Genomic DNA, 16800 nt, shown 5'->3' with positions numbered 1-16800 from the left:
AAACGCAATCAGAATACTTTTCATAAATGTATAAATTTATTCATGGAAATGTGGACATTAAGCTTAGTTAAAAGCTTGTTCACTTTCTTTGGAAATCATTGGCTCACGCAACAATAGTGGTGACAATACAAGCAACCAATAATGAAGCATTGTGTAAAAGCTATCATTGCACAAAACATGGCTAAAAGTGCCCCAGCCCCCCCACCCACCCTCTCATAACAATGAGGTTAAATATGTCCCTGTTTTAAATTAATGAACTTGCTGAGCATTTTCCAGCTCAGTCGATATCTTGTTAGTAGAACTTCAAGTGACTTGTGATTAAGTCAAACACTAGAACGGTATGTCAAGTTACAGGAGGAAACTCTGCAGTTTGTACGAGTTTCTTAGGGAGCCACTCTGCTCCTCTGCTTCCTCCTCTTTCGACCCTGAAAACACAAAACACGTGGTCCACTTTGTGCCAGGTGTTGGGCATATCCATGGTGGCTGGACTTACATAATTGTCTGTGCAGGACCAGTTGGGGTGCAGCTGGGTATGGAGGCGTTTTTCGGCATCGGCAAGCTGATAATACTTCTCCTGCTCCTTCTCCGACAGCGATTTCCACTGTAGACATGTCAATACATACTTGTCACCCAATGACACTCTCACTTTCCCAAAGGGACACCAGACAAGTAGACGAAGAGTTTTACGTTTTGTAGCAAGGGTGACACACTTACCATGTGACCCAGAACTTTATTGGCCACGGCACTGTCGCGAATGTTCCACTGCGCCATAACATTCTCCCTTTGCTCTTTTCGGAATATCATAAATGCATTAGGTGGCTTTTTAATGTACACCTTATCTTCCTCCTCTTGGCATTCACGTTTCCTTTTTCTATAAACAAAAAAAATCACATTCACAGATTTAGTTTGAATCTAGAGAAACAGAACATGAAATTAATATTGATTAGGGATTTGTGAATTTTTTAATTCAATTTTTTTATTTTTTTTTTTAAACATACTTGGTTGTTGGGACCTTTCTTGAGGGGGAACTCGGATCCGTAAGGCTCCTTTATAAAAAAACAGAAAGCAAAGAGTCTGTTGATGAAGATATGTTTGTGTATTACTGTATACATGCTTGTTCAATAGATTTGAATATTTATATAATTCAAACAGTCAAATCGATAGCTGCTAAACTGTTAAGGTATAATAAACTGGGTTAAAAAAAATCATGAAGGATTTCTTCACTTTGCATAGTCAATCTATATGACAGATGGACAACCTAAATGATGGAGGTGCTACATTTTTTGTGCATTAAACTACTGAAATAAATTAAGTTTACCTATCCAGTTTTATAGTGCTTGGCAACTTTGATTTTATGGATTGGCTGAGGCTTGTCCCATCTAACTGAGTGAACTGGTCCGAAACCAATCGCAGATTAATTACATTAAATTGCATTTTCCACACAGTATTATTGAGTTGTGCATGTACGTGAATGGTGTCACTTACGGCATTTCAGCAGGAGGCAACTTTGCACATTCCGGTAGTATCATCATGGTTTCTTCAAGGAACTGCTTAAGACACAGAACACCCCATGACACAGATAAGCTACAATGATGCCACTTATCCATTGGGTAGCAGTACACAAATGATACAACTTCAGCACTGTGACACATTTCCGCTTAAGTTAAGTCATTGACGCTTAAAGAACTAAAATAACTGTCTAATTTGTAAACTAAATTATAAATCTGTCTGTCGTGCTGACTTTTACCACAGTTCAGGGACGCAGATGAAATTTTGGAACTGATATATGATGAAACTTGTCTGCAATACCCTAATGTTGGTGTATGAACTCAAGTTCAAAGAAAAACAAATGTATTTTAATTGAAATATGTTCAATTTAGCTACTGCTTGAAATTCGCATTTAAGATAACAAAAAGAGTGTTAGGGTTTTGGTGGGACTTAAACGCATCAGTAGTTGCAGCACAGCATACGCTATGTAAACTCCATGTCTGTACCAATGGAAGAGGAACATTAGTTCTCTGCTTTTCCCAGACGCTGCCCCCCTCCCCAGTGCTATTTGCGAGCATGCCTGTCATAGATTTGGGGTGTATGTGTTTGGCAGGGTTCTTACCGGGGGAGTAGGAGCATGTGGGTGATTGACAGGCCACTCGTAGGGTTGGTGCTGATAGTTCATATACTATAGAGTGGAGAGATAAGCTTCACATTTAAAACATGTACAGTATATTATGCTGGGGAAAAAAAGCCCCCTCCCAAAAGAAAGATTTCCACCTCCATGCTTGACTGGGTTGTACTTGGGTCAGGTTTTGTATTTTGCTATTTTGTAACCTACTCAGTTGTATGCAGGTCTACAATTTCGTCTGTTATCTTTCAACAGCTCTTAACTCTTGTGCGTGGAAGTAGTTGATGGCTGCTATTTGGGGATTATAATTTAAGTAGATAATCAAATAATTATTTGCTCCACAAAAGGTGATTTCATTGCCAATGCTCACCTGTTTGGTGATGTCACCAGCTGGCCCGATGTTCAGGTGAGCTGGTTGCATGTACTCCATATGGAGTGGAGCTCGGTAGTTCATGTTCATCAGATTGTCTCCCCGGATGTAGCAGTCACCAGACCCAACATAGTGACTTCCTGTAAACATGGGGAGGTTGTCGAGCGGCATGTCTGCGGGGTCGCAGGGAGTGGGAGGAGGTGGGGGGCGAGCGTTGCATAGGTAGCCGAGCTCCTCCAGGGGCTCGTAGAGTGGAGTGAGGAGCTCGTACCATTTCATCTCGTCCACACAAGACCCTTTTGGCACCGGTTCCATTTTAGTGCAAAAAAAGAGATTTCTGAAATGCACACATTTCATTTTCAGGTTTTTAGCAATTGACATTTAGAAAATTATACAAACAAATGCAAAGCTGTACATTGTACAATTAATGTTTTATATATTACATAGTTTAATCTGGAACATTGATTAATGAATGTTTTAATGTATTTAACAAAAGTCAATGGCAGTGAAAGAAATATTTATAATACAATATATAATTAATATAATAAAATATATCATTTTAAATTATGATCATTGTCACTGAAAGAACTGGGTTAAGCAATTCAACTGTGTAAAAACTATTTTATTCTGGCATATACTAACATTACAGCAACGCATGAATACCTCATTAATACCTCACACACGCACACACGCACACAAGTACGTAGTACGTACGCACGCACGTACGTACGTACGCACGCACGCACGTACGTACGTACGCACGCGCGCATCCACAAAATCATTTTGGGAAAACAGCTTTTCTAATACTTCTGATTTTCTTCAATGTCAAATTCCACCCACTTCCGGAATTAATTATCAAGGATTCTACACAGTCAAAATTATTTGTTGAGTTATCCTAAAAAGACAGTGTTTTTGTTAAAAAACAAGTTTGAGAGTCCAGGAAGTTTAACATTGCAACGCAGATGGAAATTTCATTTGGTTTCTGTTTATTGCTCAGTTATTCCGTATTTCATTCATTCAATTTACATCTCCCATAAGCATAGCTTGGTTTGAGAATCCAGTAAATTTAACACTGCAACGCAAATGGAAAATACAATTAGCTTCTTTGTGTATTAATAAGATATTCCATATATCAGTACGTCAATTAACATTTCCAAGAAGCACTGCTTCGTAGTGACGACCATTTAGTTAAAAAAAATATATGAATACAGTTCATAATTTCAAATGTGTTATATTGTTTCATAAACCTTCTGGTATTTGCTGCAACATTCAAATAGTGCTGGAGATGTATACTTTATTGCAAAATGTATACATTATGGCAAAATGTATTGCTTTATAATGTATTTTGATTTAGCAAATTTAGATAAAGCGTCCATTAATTATTTGACTTAACTAATCATTATTTAAATCACCAAAATCACGTACATACTCACCAAAAGTGACAACAAGAAATAAAGTGTTTGGCTAGCAGCTGAATGCACCTCATGCACATGCAGATGACTAATACAACAGCAGTAACGGCAAAGAACCAACTTAATAGTGAACGCTGTTTATGTCACGTGTTGTCAAAGACGTCTTTGTAACGTGTCAGGTTGCCATGGTAACGTTGATGCCATTTTCCAGCGACTCTGCGTCAATCACGTCCGCACTTTCTTTGATCACTTCTTTTGAGTTAAAAGTAGGCCACCGTTCCAAAGCAATAAAGCCAACTTCCATAGTAAATATTAATAAAAAAGATAAAACAGTATAGAAAGCGTGCTCACGTTAAAGCGCCGTCTTAAACCGGCTAGCAATTGCGCTAACATGCTAAAAGTAGCGAATCCGGATACGTATTAAATACACAAAATAAAGTTACATTTTAGTTTAAATTCACTTACCGGTGCATATTTGATGTTCATCCATGAATTTGGGCAACTAGAGAGAAAAAAACTAAATATCCTATATCCTAAGTGTATGATAATGAATACTTTGCAAAAGCAGACACCAAATTCAAGGCATACTAATAACATCGGTGCAATATTGCCATTCACACAATTGTGCAGTTTACTGGTTAAAACCAAACAGATAAAACTGACCCTGACCCACAAACATTTATACTAAACCAGAATAGATGTTCTGTACACAACTGTTATGTTGATATCCTATATTATTTTTATATATGAGAAATAGCAGTCTTTAAAAACTACAGATACGACACATTTACAAGGTTAGGTAGTTTTATTGTAAGACCACACATAGAGCAGCATGAGCATTTTCTCAGTAATAACAGGGGAACCCGTCACAGTAAAGCCATTTCAACCTCGATCAATATAAATATAAAGAATAAAGAACCAGCTGTTTCGCAGATATATTTTGTCCTGTTTTCACAATATTCTATCAAATACTGCCAGAGACATCAATTTAGCAATAAGTAACAATTCATTAGTTCCAGGGAACTGTACATTTGTATTTAGTGTGAAATAAATGAACTGAAATTGACCAAATAAGTCATTAGGTTCACTCAGTGGGTTCACTCAGAGCACCTCCTCACACAGTTCAAAATACATGTTGATGATAAAAGCTGAAATAAGAGCAAAATAAAAATAATAGACTGTAGCAATTTTGTGACCATCCCAATTCCATTAACCTTTGCTCATATGAATGGTACATTAATTTTGCTGAAAACCAAGAGGAGCTCACTGGCTACAACACAGGAAATGTACCGGGCTGTAATTAAATACAAATGTATTTTAAATTAAGTTTCATAGAGGAAGTGCGCTTGTTCCTGGATGATTGTCACAAATAACAAATTTTGACAATAGAATTGTCGTAAGAATCCACAATAGCAGTATATATGATTTTGAAAATTCTTTTACGTGACCATTCAAACGGAAATATTGTGAGTTTCATCCTGATTTAATGTTTCAATGTATGTCTGCCCGAAAATGACTATAGTTTTCTAAGCGGGTTGAATGCCATGCCTCCAGTCACTGTTCATTGTCGGTAGTACACTGGCTGCATTGTGGTTCAGGGCCACTTGTTGCGGCAGAAATCGGCAGTGCAGTCAAAGCTAGGAACATTCATGTTCATTTTGCAGTAGCTGTGCTATGACACATCTCCAAGCGCTTTCTGGCTTCCTCAGTTGTTGTTTTGATGAGTCGTCTTGCTCCCATAGTTTGAAGCTCTGTTAATCTCAGTCTGGCCAATCATCCAACGAACAGCCACTGAAGCTGTAAAATAAATGTTCATTTTAGATTGAGTGTTTTACGACGGGAGTAAAAACCAAAGACATACTTGAGAGTACTGCCAGAGAAAAAAAAGTTTGATTTTCATGATCATTCTCCGTGACAAAGATTTGATAATCTACAGTATATTTACTGAAGAGATTATCTACCAAGTACAAATATTATCATACTTGAAGTCTGAGTTTCATAGATAAGAGCAATTTTTTGTTGTGTCAGAGTTGAAAATGAATTGAAATGAAATTGTCTAATTTTATTTAATACCATTTTGTTACTCCTGTTTGGCCAACTTCCAGTACTGTTATGTCATTTATGTATGTTTTATTTATTTTCTTTGTCGTACTAGATTTTAACTTCTATGTGCTGTTATGTAATGCAATGAAATGTAATGTAATTGACAGTATGAAGCCACATGTCACATACACACTTTTGGCAAAGGCAGGATATTTTTCTTTAACCAATCAGATTTAAGAATTACTAAACAAGGCCAGTTATCAGGCTTATGACATAGGCATTTTTCCCGTGCTTTGATTTGTTGATCACAGATAAAAGTGAATATGAGTTATGAAATCTTGGTGTCAAACATGATTCATTTTCGAGATGGACCCTCCCTCTCTGTAATGTCGCATATTGGCGTCGCGGTTTTGTGTATTATTTTGTAAAATTGAGACCGTTTTTGTGTGTGTGCGTGTGTATGTGTGTGTAAAGTTGTGACACGATAGTCATGGTATTAAGAAGTGGCTTAGGTCACTTTCAGTCCCCGCTGAAGGCCCAGAACTGCCACTGTAGTTGTGCAAGGGTAAAAATAAAACACTGTTAACTATACGACATGAAAACAATAAAATAATCTCTAAGCACATAAAACCTGACTATAAGAAGAAACGCAATTTACATTACAAGGTGTGAAATTACTGCTTTGTGAAATGAACAGGAGCAGGTTAAAAGCAGGGAGGGGTGAGTTAAACCCTCAAAGCAGGCGCCTAGTTTTGAGTGAAACCCACCTGCAGTGCAGAGGACCACCGCAGACAAAATGGTCACCACTGATCTTGAAAGGATGAGCTGTGCGAGGAGTAGGCCCAGTGGGTACAGGAGAAGGCAGGACCAGAACAACCAGTTGATCAGTGACCAGGGCCGCCGCGGTGGGTTCACCATGGGGCCGGGGTACCGCCCCGTCCGCTCGTAGCCCTCTTGAAAACCGTCCTTTATATTCATACATATAAAGAAAAGAAGACAGAATTGTTTCAATTGATGACATATTCAACTCAAACAAGATGCCTTCGGATTTTTTTTTCTCCACAATAATAGGTTCTAAGAGGCCCTACTAGTCTAAACACGGCATTCTGATTAATATCAAAATAGGGGAGTTATTACCTTCTCCTGGTAGAGTTTGTGAAGCCAATTAGCGCACTCAGATTCATCTTCTGGGATTTGGTCAAGCGGAATTCTCCTGCAAGTTATCAAGGCAAAGCAAGTTCTCAGATGCAGACAGGATGCTCATCTTTATGTAGTCAATACCTCACATATAAATCTGCGTGGTATTTCTTTCCGTTAAGGATTCCCAGCAGGGTTGGCATTTCATTATTTCTGAAGTTGAGCGTGGAGTCGTAGACTGCTGCGACTGAGTATTGAAAGGTACACGATGGTTTGAAGTGTGCACTTGATTTGAAAATGACTGGAACTTGACATGACGGTGGCGGATACCCACCAGTTCCTCTGAGGTTTTGAACAGTGACCCAGAAGCCTTTGGTTCTTGGTAGAAGATGATACTTCAGTTTGGGCAGACCTTTAGTCTCGGCCACCTGCATGCTGATCTGGTGCTTCTTTGCTGTGAAGCGAGTTCCTTCACAGTAAAGCAAAAACTAGCAGCGGAAAATGATTTATCAATGGTTTTATTCCACAGCATTAATCACTGATAAACCTAAAGTATAACTTTATACCTACCCAATAGTTTTCAGGATAGTCCCTAAGGTTCTGAAGACTTTGAGTCACCGTCTTTCTGTCCTCTTCCCACTTCCTCTTGCAGAAAACGATCTCCAGGAAGTACCACATCCAACCGATGACCGGGACGTAGGCCAACTCCTTTTTGGCAAGAACCTTGGAACTCTGAAAAATATTCAGAGCGCTTTCAATAAGCACTTTGTGAAGTGCGTCTCCCATCAGAGGCACCGAAAGACTTGAACGGAAAGTATGTCAGCTTGAGAATAATAAAGGCAAATAATTATCAATAAGATAAAAGTATTCAAACATTGTTAACATACTTTGTATATTGAAATATGCTAGTCTCACCTCAGCTAGATTTTGGATGGGGCACAAACCTTTACAGGATCCAGAAAAGAGGATGTAAATTTGAGTTATTTATATATGATGTCTAACTAGTAACATGAAAAGCAACACTATGTAAATATGATGTTGACATTGTAACATGAAAAGCAACACTCTATGCTTGACTTCAATATCAGACAATAAATTAGCCTGAAATTAAAACAGCAATCCAAGTTCTGAATCTGAGTTTCAAATCGCTACTGCCACCTGTGGCCCAAAAAATAAAATTGCATGCTCCTTTCTTCGTATGCATGTTTCTCATTTTTTTAAGCCTTTCTCTGAGACAATGAGGGTGTCTGAGGCGTACTAGAGGTCGGTCTCTTCTGAGGAGGTGTCGAATCCATTATGCCCAAATAATAGCGTTTGGTCGTTACTGTGAGACAACAACAAGCTAGCATAAGAACGATCATGACGTCACATTTGCAGGGAGAATGCGGAAAAATTGAGCTTGAATCCAGCATGATCTTTTTTTTTTTGCACTGGCTTGCATTGTGAACAGTGCTATACATGGTCAAAGGATATTGTCAAAATATTTTGGGGCAAAATCCTGCGTACAGTTTTGTTGAACAGAATACAGTGTTTAAACATTTATTTTTCAACTGATGATTGCAAAGATATTGTACTTTCTTACCCCGAGGACTCCGAATCGCTCACAGAAGGTCCAACCACACAGGAAGTCTATCTCAAAACTGTGGTTGAGAACCACAATTGCATTTTCCTTTCCATACAATGGGTAAGATTTTGGATCTGTATAGAGGCTGCATTCCGTTCCAGACCACCACTCTAATGTGGCGACCATCTCTAGAAGAGGATATTGACAGTATACTTGAGAGACTACATGATGAGTCCAAGATGCTTTTCAGTTTTTACACTTACGGCTGTAGATGGAGTAGGCGAACCTGCAGTTGACCTTCCGTGCCAGCTGCTTGTTGAACAGCCACAGAGGAAGAGTGCATAGCTGAAGCAGGTTGATGATGAGGCCGCTGACCAGGAACACATAGCAGATGATCAGACTGCTCAATAAGTGGCTTTTCAGCAGCTGGATTAGGCTCATTGCTCTGAAATATTTCAACAACAATTGTTGTGGCAAGTAAAACTAACAGTTTGTATGGCTCTTGGATGTGACTCCATGCATTGCCCAACCAGAACCACCATAATGCATTTATTGCAACATTTGCTCAATGGATTATTTTATTTGAAGGCAGAATAAAGAAGCTATTGAGTTTATTTCTGAAAGTAAGCAAGACCCTCATGTTGGATTGCATAAAAGTTAGACCCTACACTCTAATACAAGAGTAGCAACACACTGCCACGCATTCGAGCAGAGAAAAACACGCAGTAGTATTTGTACTACAAATAAAAAGTTCTTACTCACCCACAACCAAGTAAACTGTACCTTGCACCGTGCACCAGAAGACTGCTCCTAATTTCTCCAAGCTAAGGCAAGGAAAAAAACCAACAACAATGTTGTGTATTATATTTGTTGCACTTGACGATCTTGTTCTGCCTGCTCTTGTTTCAGGTCCGTTTGGCGTGGGCGACACAATTGTTCGTCGGTGACAGCGCACAGTTGCTCTTCCTACCACACCCATCTCTTTGCATAGAAACCACTGGGTGGGTGGCGTGTCTTCTTGATCGTACAAGCAGCGACCGCCTCCAAGGATCGTCCGCACAGTCGAAGGTTCACGACCATGGCCATGGTCACAAGCGCAGGCAGCACACTTTGATAGAGCAAAGTTGCAAAGTTATGCTTTCTGTCACAATGTTATGGGTTTGTCCAGGATACGTTTTCTATCAAAAACAAACGGAGCCCCTAAGGTGACTTACAAGAGAGAGGAAAAACAAGCAAAATAAATAAAATAAACTGTGCTTTTGCTCACAAAGTTTGCAATATTTTGGGGGGTGGTCGAGGCGACGCAATTTGTTTTCAAATGCGCGTTTGTGTACTTCCGCGTAAAGAAAAACAGAATTGGAGGGTATTCTGATTTCCCCGTTCGAACTTGATTTGAAAAAAATTAAACTAAATACGTATACTGTTAACGTACTGTTTATTGTTTCTCAAAAAAACGGATAGAATTTTACAAAACTTATACAACGCAATAATGTTATGGAAAAGCAAAGTTTTCATCAAGTCTACGTCATGTTAGAGGCTCCGTAAAAACATTAGAACAAATCTTATGTAAATGTTAGGGGCTCCGTAAAATCATTAGAGCAAATTTTATGTAAAGAAATCTAGTTATGAAAGAAATATAAAATTAGATTATATTCATTACTTTTCCTCATTGCTTCTAACACGGAAGAAACTAAACATAAAACTAACAGTACGCACCGCAGGTCTCTCATGCAATACCTGAAATTACCGTGGTTTGCAACACACACAAAAATAATTGGGTTTTAAGTATTTATTTAAGTATTTATTTAGGTATTTCTTAGTAGGTGTGGCTTACCGTGCTGCATATCAAATTGTTAAACGTACTGCACTGCATTACAAACTATGAATTTGTTGGCGGACAATGACCTCTAGTGGTACTTTGTAAATCTGAAGCAAAATAAAATTCACACACTAGTCTGTCTAGTTGGTCCCATGTTACCTCAAAAATACCTAAAAAATACTGCTCTCCAAATATCATGACCAACAATAAAATACAATAACGTAGCAGGACCAAGTGTTGATCAAAAACGAGGCAAATGATTTATTCTTACATAAAAGGTAAACATTACAAGCTATTGTAGCAATATTATTAAACAGGATATGTGCATGGCTAAAAAAGGTATACATTTTTAGAGATATATATATTTTACTTACATTTACAAGTATGTTGAAACGTACTTGCAAATACGTTGGAATATAGTTGCCCATCAAAATTAAATCTAGCCAGTTCCATGCTTCCATTTTAAAAATGTCTTTAATGAAGCATTTTATAATACATTATAATGATTTTGGATCATTTTATATGGAAAACAATGCATCTCATTCAGGAAAGCTGGTGCAATGTCATTACCAGTTACAATTTTACAAACAATATTTTTTTTAAAATCCAGTCAGCACAAGTGATTCCTGAATATGAGTGCAAATGTGAGCAAAAAATAGTTTTCTTTGTGCCCTGAACAGGATATATGGCAGAAAATGAATGAAAATGAATGTAATGGGGCACATTGATTCAAGTAATCACTACTTTAATGAAGTCAGTTTATAAGTGTTATATCTTATGATAAAACATTCACTTACCCTTCTATGATGTTGCAGCACATTGAGAGAAATGTTACAAGTTTAAGTACCGTGCTTGATTTTTGTTCCCGACGCTGTTATCAGTTAAAGTAGAAGGGCTATAAAAAGTGATGTGCAAAAGCTTCCTTACCAAAGAGCACATGTTCAGACTACGAGTACATACGTACTGTACTTCTTTGACGTGTGGGCAAGAAGCATACTTTTATGTTTCGTGCATCACAGTCAAGGTAAATCTTTATTGTTTTTCTTGGGAGACAGTATAGTAAATCCACACATGCACACACACTCAAGAATCCATGTCCTCTAATGAAGTCATTACATTATTAGCCAAATGGAGACACAGTCTTTAGCCCTGTTCTCTATTTAAGTGACCGTACCATGTGCTGAAATCTCCATTTTATGTCTTGAAGTCACTTAAGGTCTTCGGTCTTCAGGTCTCGTGAAACATCTGGCGAAAAGATGGAGAAATGCATGACTGAGGTATTATTAAGCCTCTGGTTTGTCACCCTTTTCAGTGTTCAGAGAAAAACGTTTCTACTTAGACATCAAGCCCTCTTTTATTCATTCGCTGAAAGGAATGTATAACCCTTGTAAAAATGCCTGCGGCAGACGTTTCTCACCATAATCCTGATGCAATTGCCCTCAGCCAACATCTTAGAGCCAGGAAGATGTATCATTTTGGCTTGACATCACAGGATGGAGTTGGATCAGCCTGACGCAGAAAGAACCCTGTGAGGGTTGAAACGAAGTGACATCACTGCACAAGTATGCGTTAATAGTCTTTATCTACTTTTATCCAATACTAGTCTAACCCCTCTAGATTACCATGAAAATAAAAAGTTCATTCCAAAATGATGGTGTTAATTCACAGTTCCATGTCAATCTGTCCCATTCATCCACCCATCCGTTCATCCAACCAACGCTTTATCCTTACAAAGGGTCACTTAAATTAGGGTGAAGGAGGATAGTAATCGATTAATTAACTGATCGACTGTGTGTAATTGATTGTTAATTTACTGTTGTGAAGCAACTGAAGAAAGATCGCGCGCAGCTCCAGCTGAGGCACTGATGATTAAGCCTCAACCAGTTTCGGAAGAAACGATGTGATGAACGACTCACAAAAAGTGAAGCTATTTGTCTTTCTAGTGACATTTCAGGATATACCTAAAACGCACTATAACGTTTACAACGGAACTTAATTTGACCTTCTATAAACTTTTGAATTCACGTTCCCAACTGTTCACGGTTTCACTACTTAATGCATAACTTGATGTTCTCCTAACAAAGAGCTGAATGGCAAAATTCACTTCAGGTGTTTGATCCATGAAACGACCAATAAATATCTTCGTTTGTTTCTTTGGGATTGGTATTGAACACACCTCTTCATCTTGCTGTTAACCTTTTAACATCGCAAACCAAGACGACAACTCACAACAACAGCAAGTTATGGTGCCGTAACATTGAGCACTGACACGTGCATTCAAAGGTTCCGAGAAAGGGAAATAAAGATCACCTGTAAAGTTTATAGTGCATTGAAGGTACATCCTAAATTTTCCCTCCATACGCTGAATATTATACAAGAACATTTTGTGAGCAGATGGTTGGTGTGTTCTTGGGTCCTGAAAGGAAAAACCCAACTGGACATTTGATGCAAATTATTTGTAGCACATTTAAAATTAGTGAAAGTGACCTGCATCAACCAGATGGATTCCGAACATGGAAATTATGTATTCATATAAACGAGCGTCAGTAAATTAGCCGCTAAATCATATTTGATGGTCACTAATTTGAACGTCATCAAAGGATGTAATCACATTTTGTGAATGTACGTTAAGACATATTGGGGGAAAAAAATGTCCAAGGCTAAAATAATGACAACACAGCTTGGGGCCTAAACTTGACATCATGTATATGTTCAGTAAGGCCATAATGAGATCCTGATGTATGCAGTGTCTCCTGCAGGGGACTTGGCACAGATAGCCCCGTCCATCAGGAAAACGAATGTGGTCTCCACTGTGGGCTCACTGGAGCGGGACGTTCACGTGCATGCTGTTGGACATTCACTAGACTGAGCAACATATTTAAGCTAACACCATCACCTAGGTGCCAAAAATGAAAATACAGCCTGTTTATGCCATAGTGTTCCCTTTCCTTTGGCACATGTCAGAATTAGGATTTGCTCAAGGGCTAATTCAGGTGCAAGTGTGTATTGTGTACGCGTGGAGTGTGTTAAAGTGTTTGCAAGAGCCAATGGTTTGGTCAGTACATACATATTGTTTTTGTAGACGGTGCAGTGCAGAACGTGCATGTAAATATAAATGTCAGCCATTTCTAAAAGTCCATTTGGACTTTGAGTGTAGACAGTTGATTTAAACAGTGGAGCTCTCATCGTTAAGAAAAAAATCAAATTTATTTCGAAACGAGCCTTGCCGATCAGATCAAGCTGTTGTTAAGAGGCCTTCACCGCCAATGGCTTTGTTTTGTGCAAGGTTATTGAGAGGCCAAGACTTCACAACTTGATTTAATGAGACCAAATATGTCTGGTCTCAATTTCACACAAACCCAAGTGGAAACAAGCCTACTTTTGACATCACCTTGACAATGTCTCAAGCACATTATCTAATTATTATTACCATTTGTGGTTTTAATAAGCAGTACAGTCCATTAGTAACCACTTTTGTTTGCTTTTGCGTGGGTTATGACTCAATCGGCAAAGACTAGCAAAAATCTATAATATATTATTTCCCCCCCCTAATCTTTCTAATTGCCGATAATAATATTTAAATCCTTGTACAAATGTACTTCATATCACGATTTCGGAACACTTTAACGTAATTTCAAAAGAAATGCTTACACCTAAACAGCTCCACTCCTAGAATAATCAGACTGCTAAAGCTAAAAAAAAAAAAAAAAAAAAAAGATGAATTGGAGGTTTTAACCTCAGAAGGCCAACACTGTGGCCAATCTCATCCTGCCAAAACAACAAATGGAATAGTTGCCCAAGAATTTTGCAGAGCACAGCACGTTGGGTCTTTTTCACACTGTGAACATGAGCAAGGGTTAAAAAAATGTGATTACTGCTACAAGTTGGGAAACTCATCCTTCATTTGCTTCTAGTCCAACTGAACACCCAACCACTTTACATTATTTGTCATGTCTTAAAAGTTCACTTTCTATTCATTGGCCTTGCGGGAGCTCAGCTCGCAGTCTCAACACTTTGACAACTCTGGTTTGTCGGGCGCCCGGAGACTGGCATAAGGAGTGGATATTTTCCCAGTGACTACAGGGACTCATGCCCTGAAATAAATGACTTTCTTGATTCCAAGTGACAGATCCACTTCTTTACTTTGGCAGGCGCAGGAGTCACTTTGTTTGGAGGCGGCAATGGTTGACTCGTTAAAGCAGCCAGTGGGAACAGTAAATTCTGATTTCACTCGGATTCTGTGAAACAGAAAAACGTGGCTTTTCATGTGAGTGAATGCTGCGTCTCTTTCGTTCAAAGAATTGTCCTGCACAGGGGAAGATGGATGGCAGTTACGGAAAGCTAGTCATTGATTTACCAAGCAATATTTATTTTTGCCAAAACACTTTCATCACTTTTTTTCTGGGAACTGTGTCAGTTAACAGTATAACACAAGATATACTTTGTGCATTTCCAGCCATAAGCAAAATACAATGTGTCACGTCTCATCCCTAGCCGTTCCACGATGTGTCTGTTGTCATGGTTTCTGTCTGTGTGCTCGCCCCTCCCCTCCTGTGTGCCCATGATTAGTTTGCTTATTCTCACCTGCCTCTTGTTACCTGTCGTGTATATAAGTCCTGTCTGCCCCTCACGCCCTGTAGGTTCATTGTTGTCTTCATGTCATTTTGGTTCCTGTCGTTTTCATGTCTGTTTCGTTCAGTCCGTCAGTCATGTTATCGTTTTGTTAAGTCATGTCAGTTTGCCGAGTCTGTCTTTTGAGTTCCTCCAATAATCCCTGGTCCAAGCTGCATTTGGTCGCCCTCCTCCATCTGATCCCTGACACAGTGAGTGAGGGGGAAGTTTAGCTTGGCTTACTTTGACGTCTATTGTAAATTAAGTAAAACAAAAGACGTTTGTGTTACATTTTTGCCTGAAAAGGATTTTTTGGCTTGGGACGGTTCCTCAGCGGACACTTAAATGGTGAAAAGAAAATGGAAAATTGACATTTAGTTGAGAAAATGTCAGTGGAATATTATTTGAAGCTACTTGAATAGCCGGTTGGTATTTCTCACCTCTCTCAGTGGAAGGGAACATCAAACTTGTGTTTAAATGAGTGTTGCATAGTCACCTTCACTTTTATGATTTTGTCTTGCTGCTGTTAGAAGTGGCAAGATGGTGCCGAGCGCCATGTCCTCTAAAATAGCTAAGACTATCTATCATCTGTCTATCTTGTGTTCAGGTCATGGATCGGATGACAGTGAAGACGTGTTTCTCTCGGATGTTCATCTTTTTGAGGTAGTGGTTGGTGTCTCAGCAAAAACTGTCAGTTTACTGGGTCACACATTGACATCCTCTGGCAGAGCTCACTAACCCAATATGTCTGGAACTCACTCAACGCGGTACAGGAGCAGTGCAGTGCCAGAAGCCCTAGAAGCCAGTGCTTGGTGCGCATGGGCCACGTGGACTTTTCCAAAAGCCTCAATCCAAATATTCTCTGCATGCCACACTGATTTGAGTGTTGACTTCCCCATTTTCCCCAGACACACGCTATTTTCCTGGCTTGATCTCTACTACTCATCCCCTCTACTGTGCAAGGAGACTGATGGAATTGCACAAAGCTGCATGAAATAAATCAAACAATGCATTTATAGCGACAAAAGATTTTTCTGTTAATTCAAAGTAAATATTTTTTTAAATGTTTTCAAAATGATTGTAGGCTGTGACGCATCAAAAGAAGTAGAAGTCTGTGAGGTACCTGGGGCTTTAGTAGAGACTACTTTAATCCACCTCTTAATACCACCGCAGTCACATCACAATCGTAGAAACCATCAATCCTACACAAAAATGCAATAAAACACGAAACTGTGCCATCTACATCATCTGGAGCAGTTCAGGATCAATATTATTTATCTACATGACAAAATATCAAATATTTGAAGAAAATACTTGCCAGAGATGCTGATTTTTAAATGTATTTATGTGTGCAGATGGCTACAGATGTCTTTTGCTGATGGAGCTAGGATTGGCTGCAATGTGTTTTGCTCTGCCAGCCAATGACAGCATGGTAAAATGCCAACAACTTTGATGAGGGCCACCTGTGAGAATGAATTTGAAATCAGATTGGTTAAAAAAAAAAAAAATCCCAGTGCAGATATTGTTTAAGTTACTTTGGCTTGCAATTCTGATTCTGAAGGCTCCGCACAGACAAGGCAAACACAAAGAGGCTAACATCTGATTGGACAAAAAAAAAAGAAATAATTGAAAATCTTCTTACATCCATTTGTTCTCGAAAGAGTGCAGCCAAGAGAAACACTACCAAGTGAAGCAAACAGACTGCTGGGAATGAATGAATAAATA

At 38.8% G+C, this 16800-nt stretch overlaps 2 protein-coding genes and 1 long non-coding RNA gene across 7 annotated transcripts; 1 reads left to right on the top strand and 2 right to left on the bottom strand.

Moving 5' to 3' along the window:
* Positions 1-14: 14 nt before the first annotated feature.
* LOC148393356 (transcription factor 7-like 1-A) lies at positions 15-4059 on the bottom strand. Of its 4 annotated transcripts, XM_088385011.1 has the most exons (9): positions 3923-4014; positions 2761-2826; positions 2490-2629; positions 2111-2176; positions 1486-1550; positions 999-1046; positions 715-871; positions 494-601; positions 15-425 (listed from the first exon to the last, which is right to left on the bottom strand). In XM_088385011.1, exons 3-9 carry the CDS (start codon positions 2577-2579, stop codon positions 384-386), a joined length of 576 nt encoding a protein of 191 aa, XP_088241137.1. In that variant the 5' UTR covers positions 2580-2629; positions 2761-2826; positions 3923-4014; the 3' UTR covers positions 15-383. The 4 variants fall into 4 exon arrangements, with proteins under 4 accessions (XP_088241137.1, XP_088241134.1, XP_088241135.1 ...); XM_088385008.1 differs by having other exon boundaries at positions 2490-2826; positions 3923-4052; XM_088385009.1 differs by having other exon boundaries at positions 1486-1547; positions 2490-2826; positions 3923-4048.
* Positions 4060-4687: 628 nt separating this feature from the next.
* Positions 4688-11419, bottom strand: agpat4 (1-acylglycerol-3-phosphate O-acyltransferase 4 (lysophosphatidic acid acyltransferase, delta)). 2 transcript variants are annotated; one of them, XM_088385430.1, is made up of 10 exons: positions 11262-11419; positions 9408-9753; positions 8909-9090; positions 8664-8833; positions 7652-7813; positions 7416-7569; positions 7226-7328; positions 7082-7157; positions 6712-6910; positions 4688-5698 (listed from the first exon to the last, which is right to left on the bottom strand). In XM_088385430.1, exons 3-10 carry the CDS (start codon positions 9084-9086, stop codon positions 5607-5609), a joined length of 1134 nt encoding a protein of 377 aa, XP_088241556.1. In that variant the 5' UTR covers positions 9087-9090; positions 9408-9753; positions 11262-11419; the 3' UTR covers positions 4688-5606. The 2 variants fall into 2 exon arrangements, with proteins under 2 accessions (XP_088241556.1, XP_088241557.1); XM_088385431.1 differs by having other exon boundaries at positions 8909-9015; positions 11262-11418.
* Positions 11420-15083: 3664 nt separating this feature from the next.
* On the top strand, positions 15084-16102 carry LOC148393354 (uncharacterized). Its single transcript, XR_015860328.1, has 3 exons — positions 15084-15287; positions 15683-15738; positions 15849-16102. It is a non-coding gene; the product is annotated as an uncharacterized LOC148393354 (long non-coding RNA).
* Positions 16103-16800: the final 698 nt, after the last annotated feature.

This window comes from Syngnathus floridae, chromosome 9 (genome assembly GCF_059516105.1).
Source record: "Syngnathus floridae isolate MCC-2025c chromosome 9, RoL_Sflo_1.0, whole genome shotgun sequence".
In the NCBI taxonomy this organism is placed as follows: domain Eukaryota; kingdom Metazoa; phylum Chordata; class Actinopteri; order Syngnathiformes; family Syngnathidae; genus Syngnathus; species Syngnathus floridae.
The sequence above is the reverse complement of the archived record's forward strand: the minus strand, read 5'-3'. Positions and strand labels throughout refer to the sequence as shown.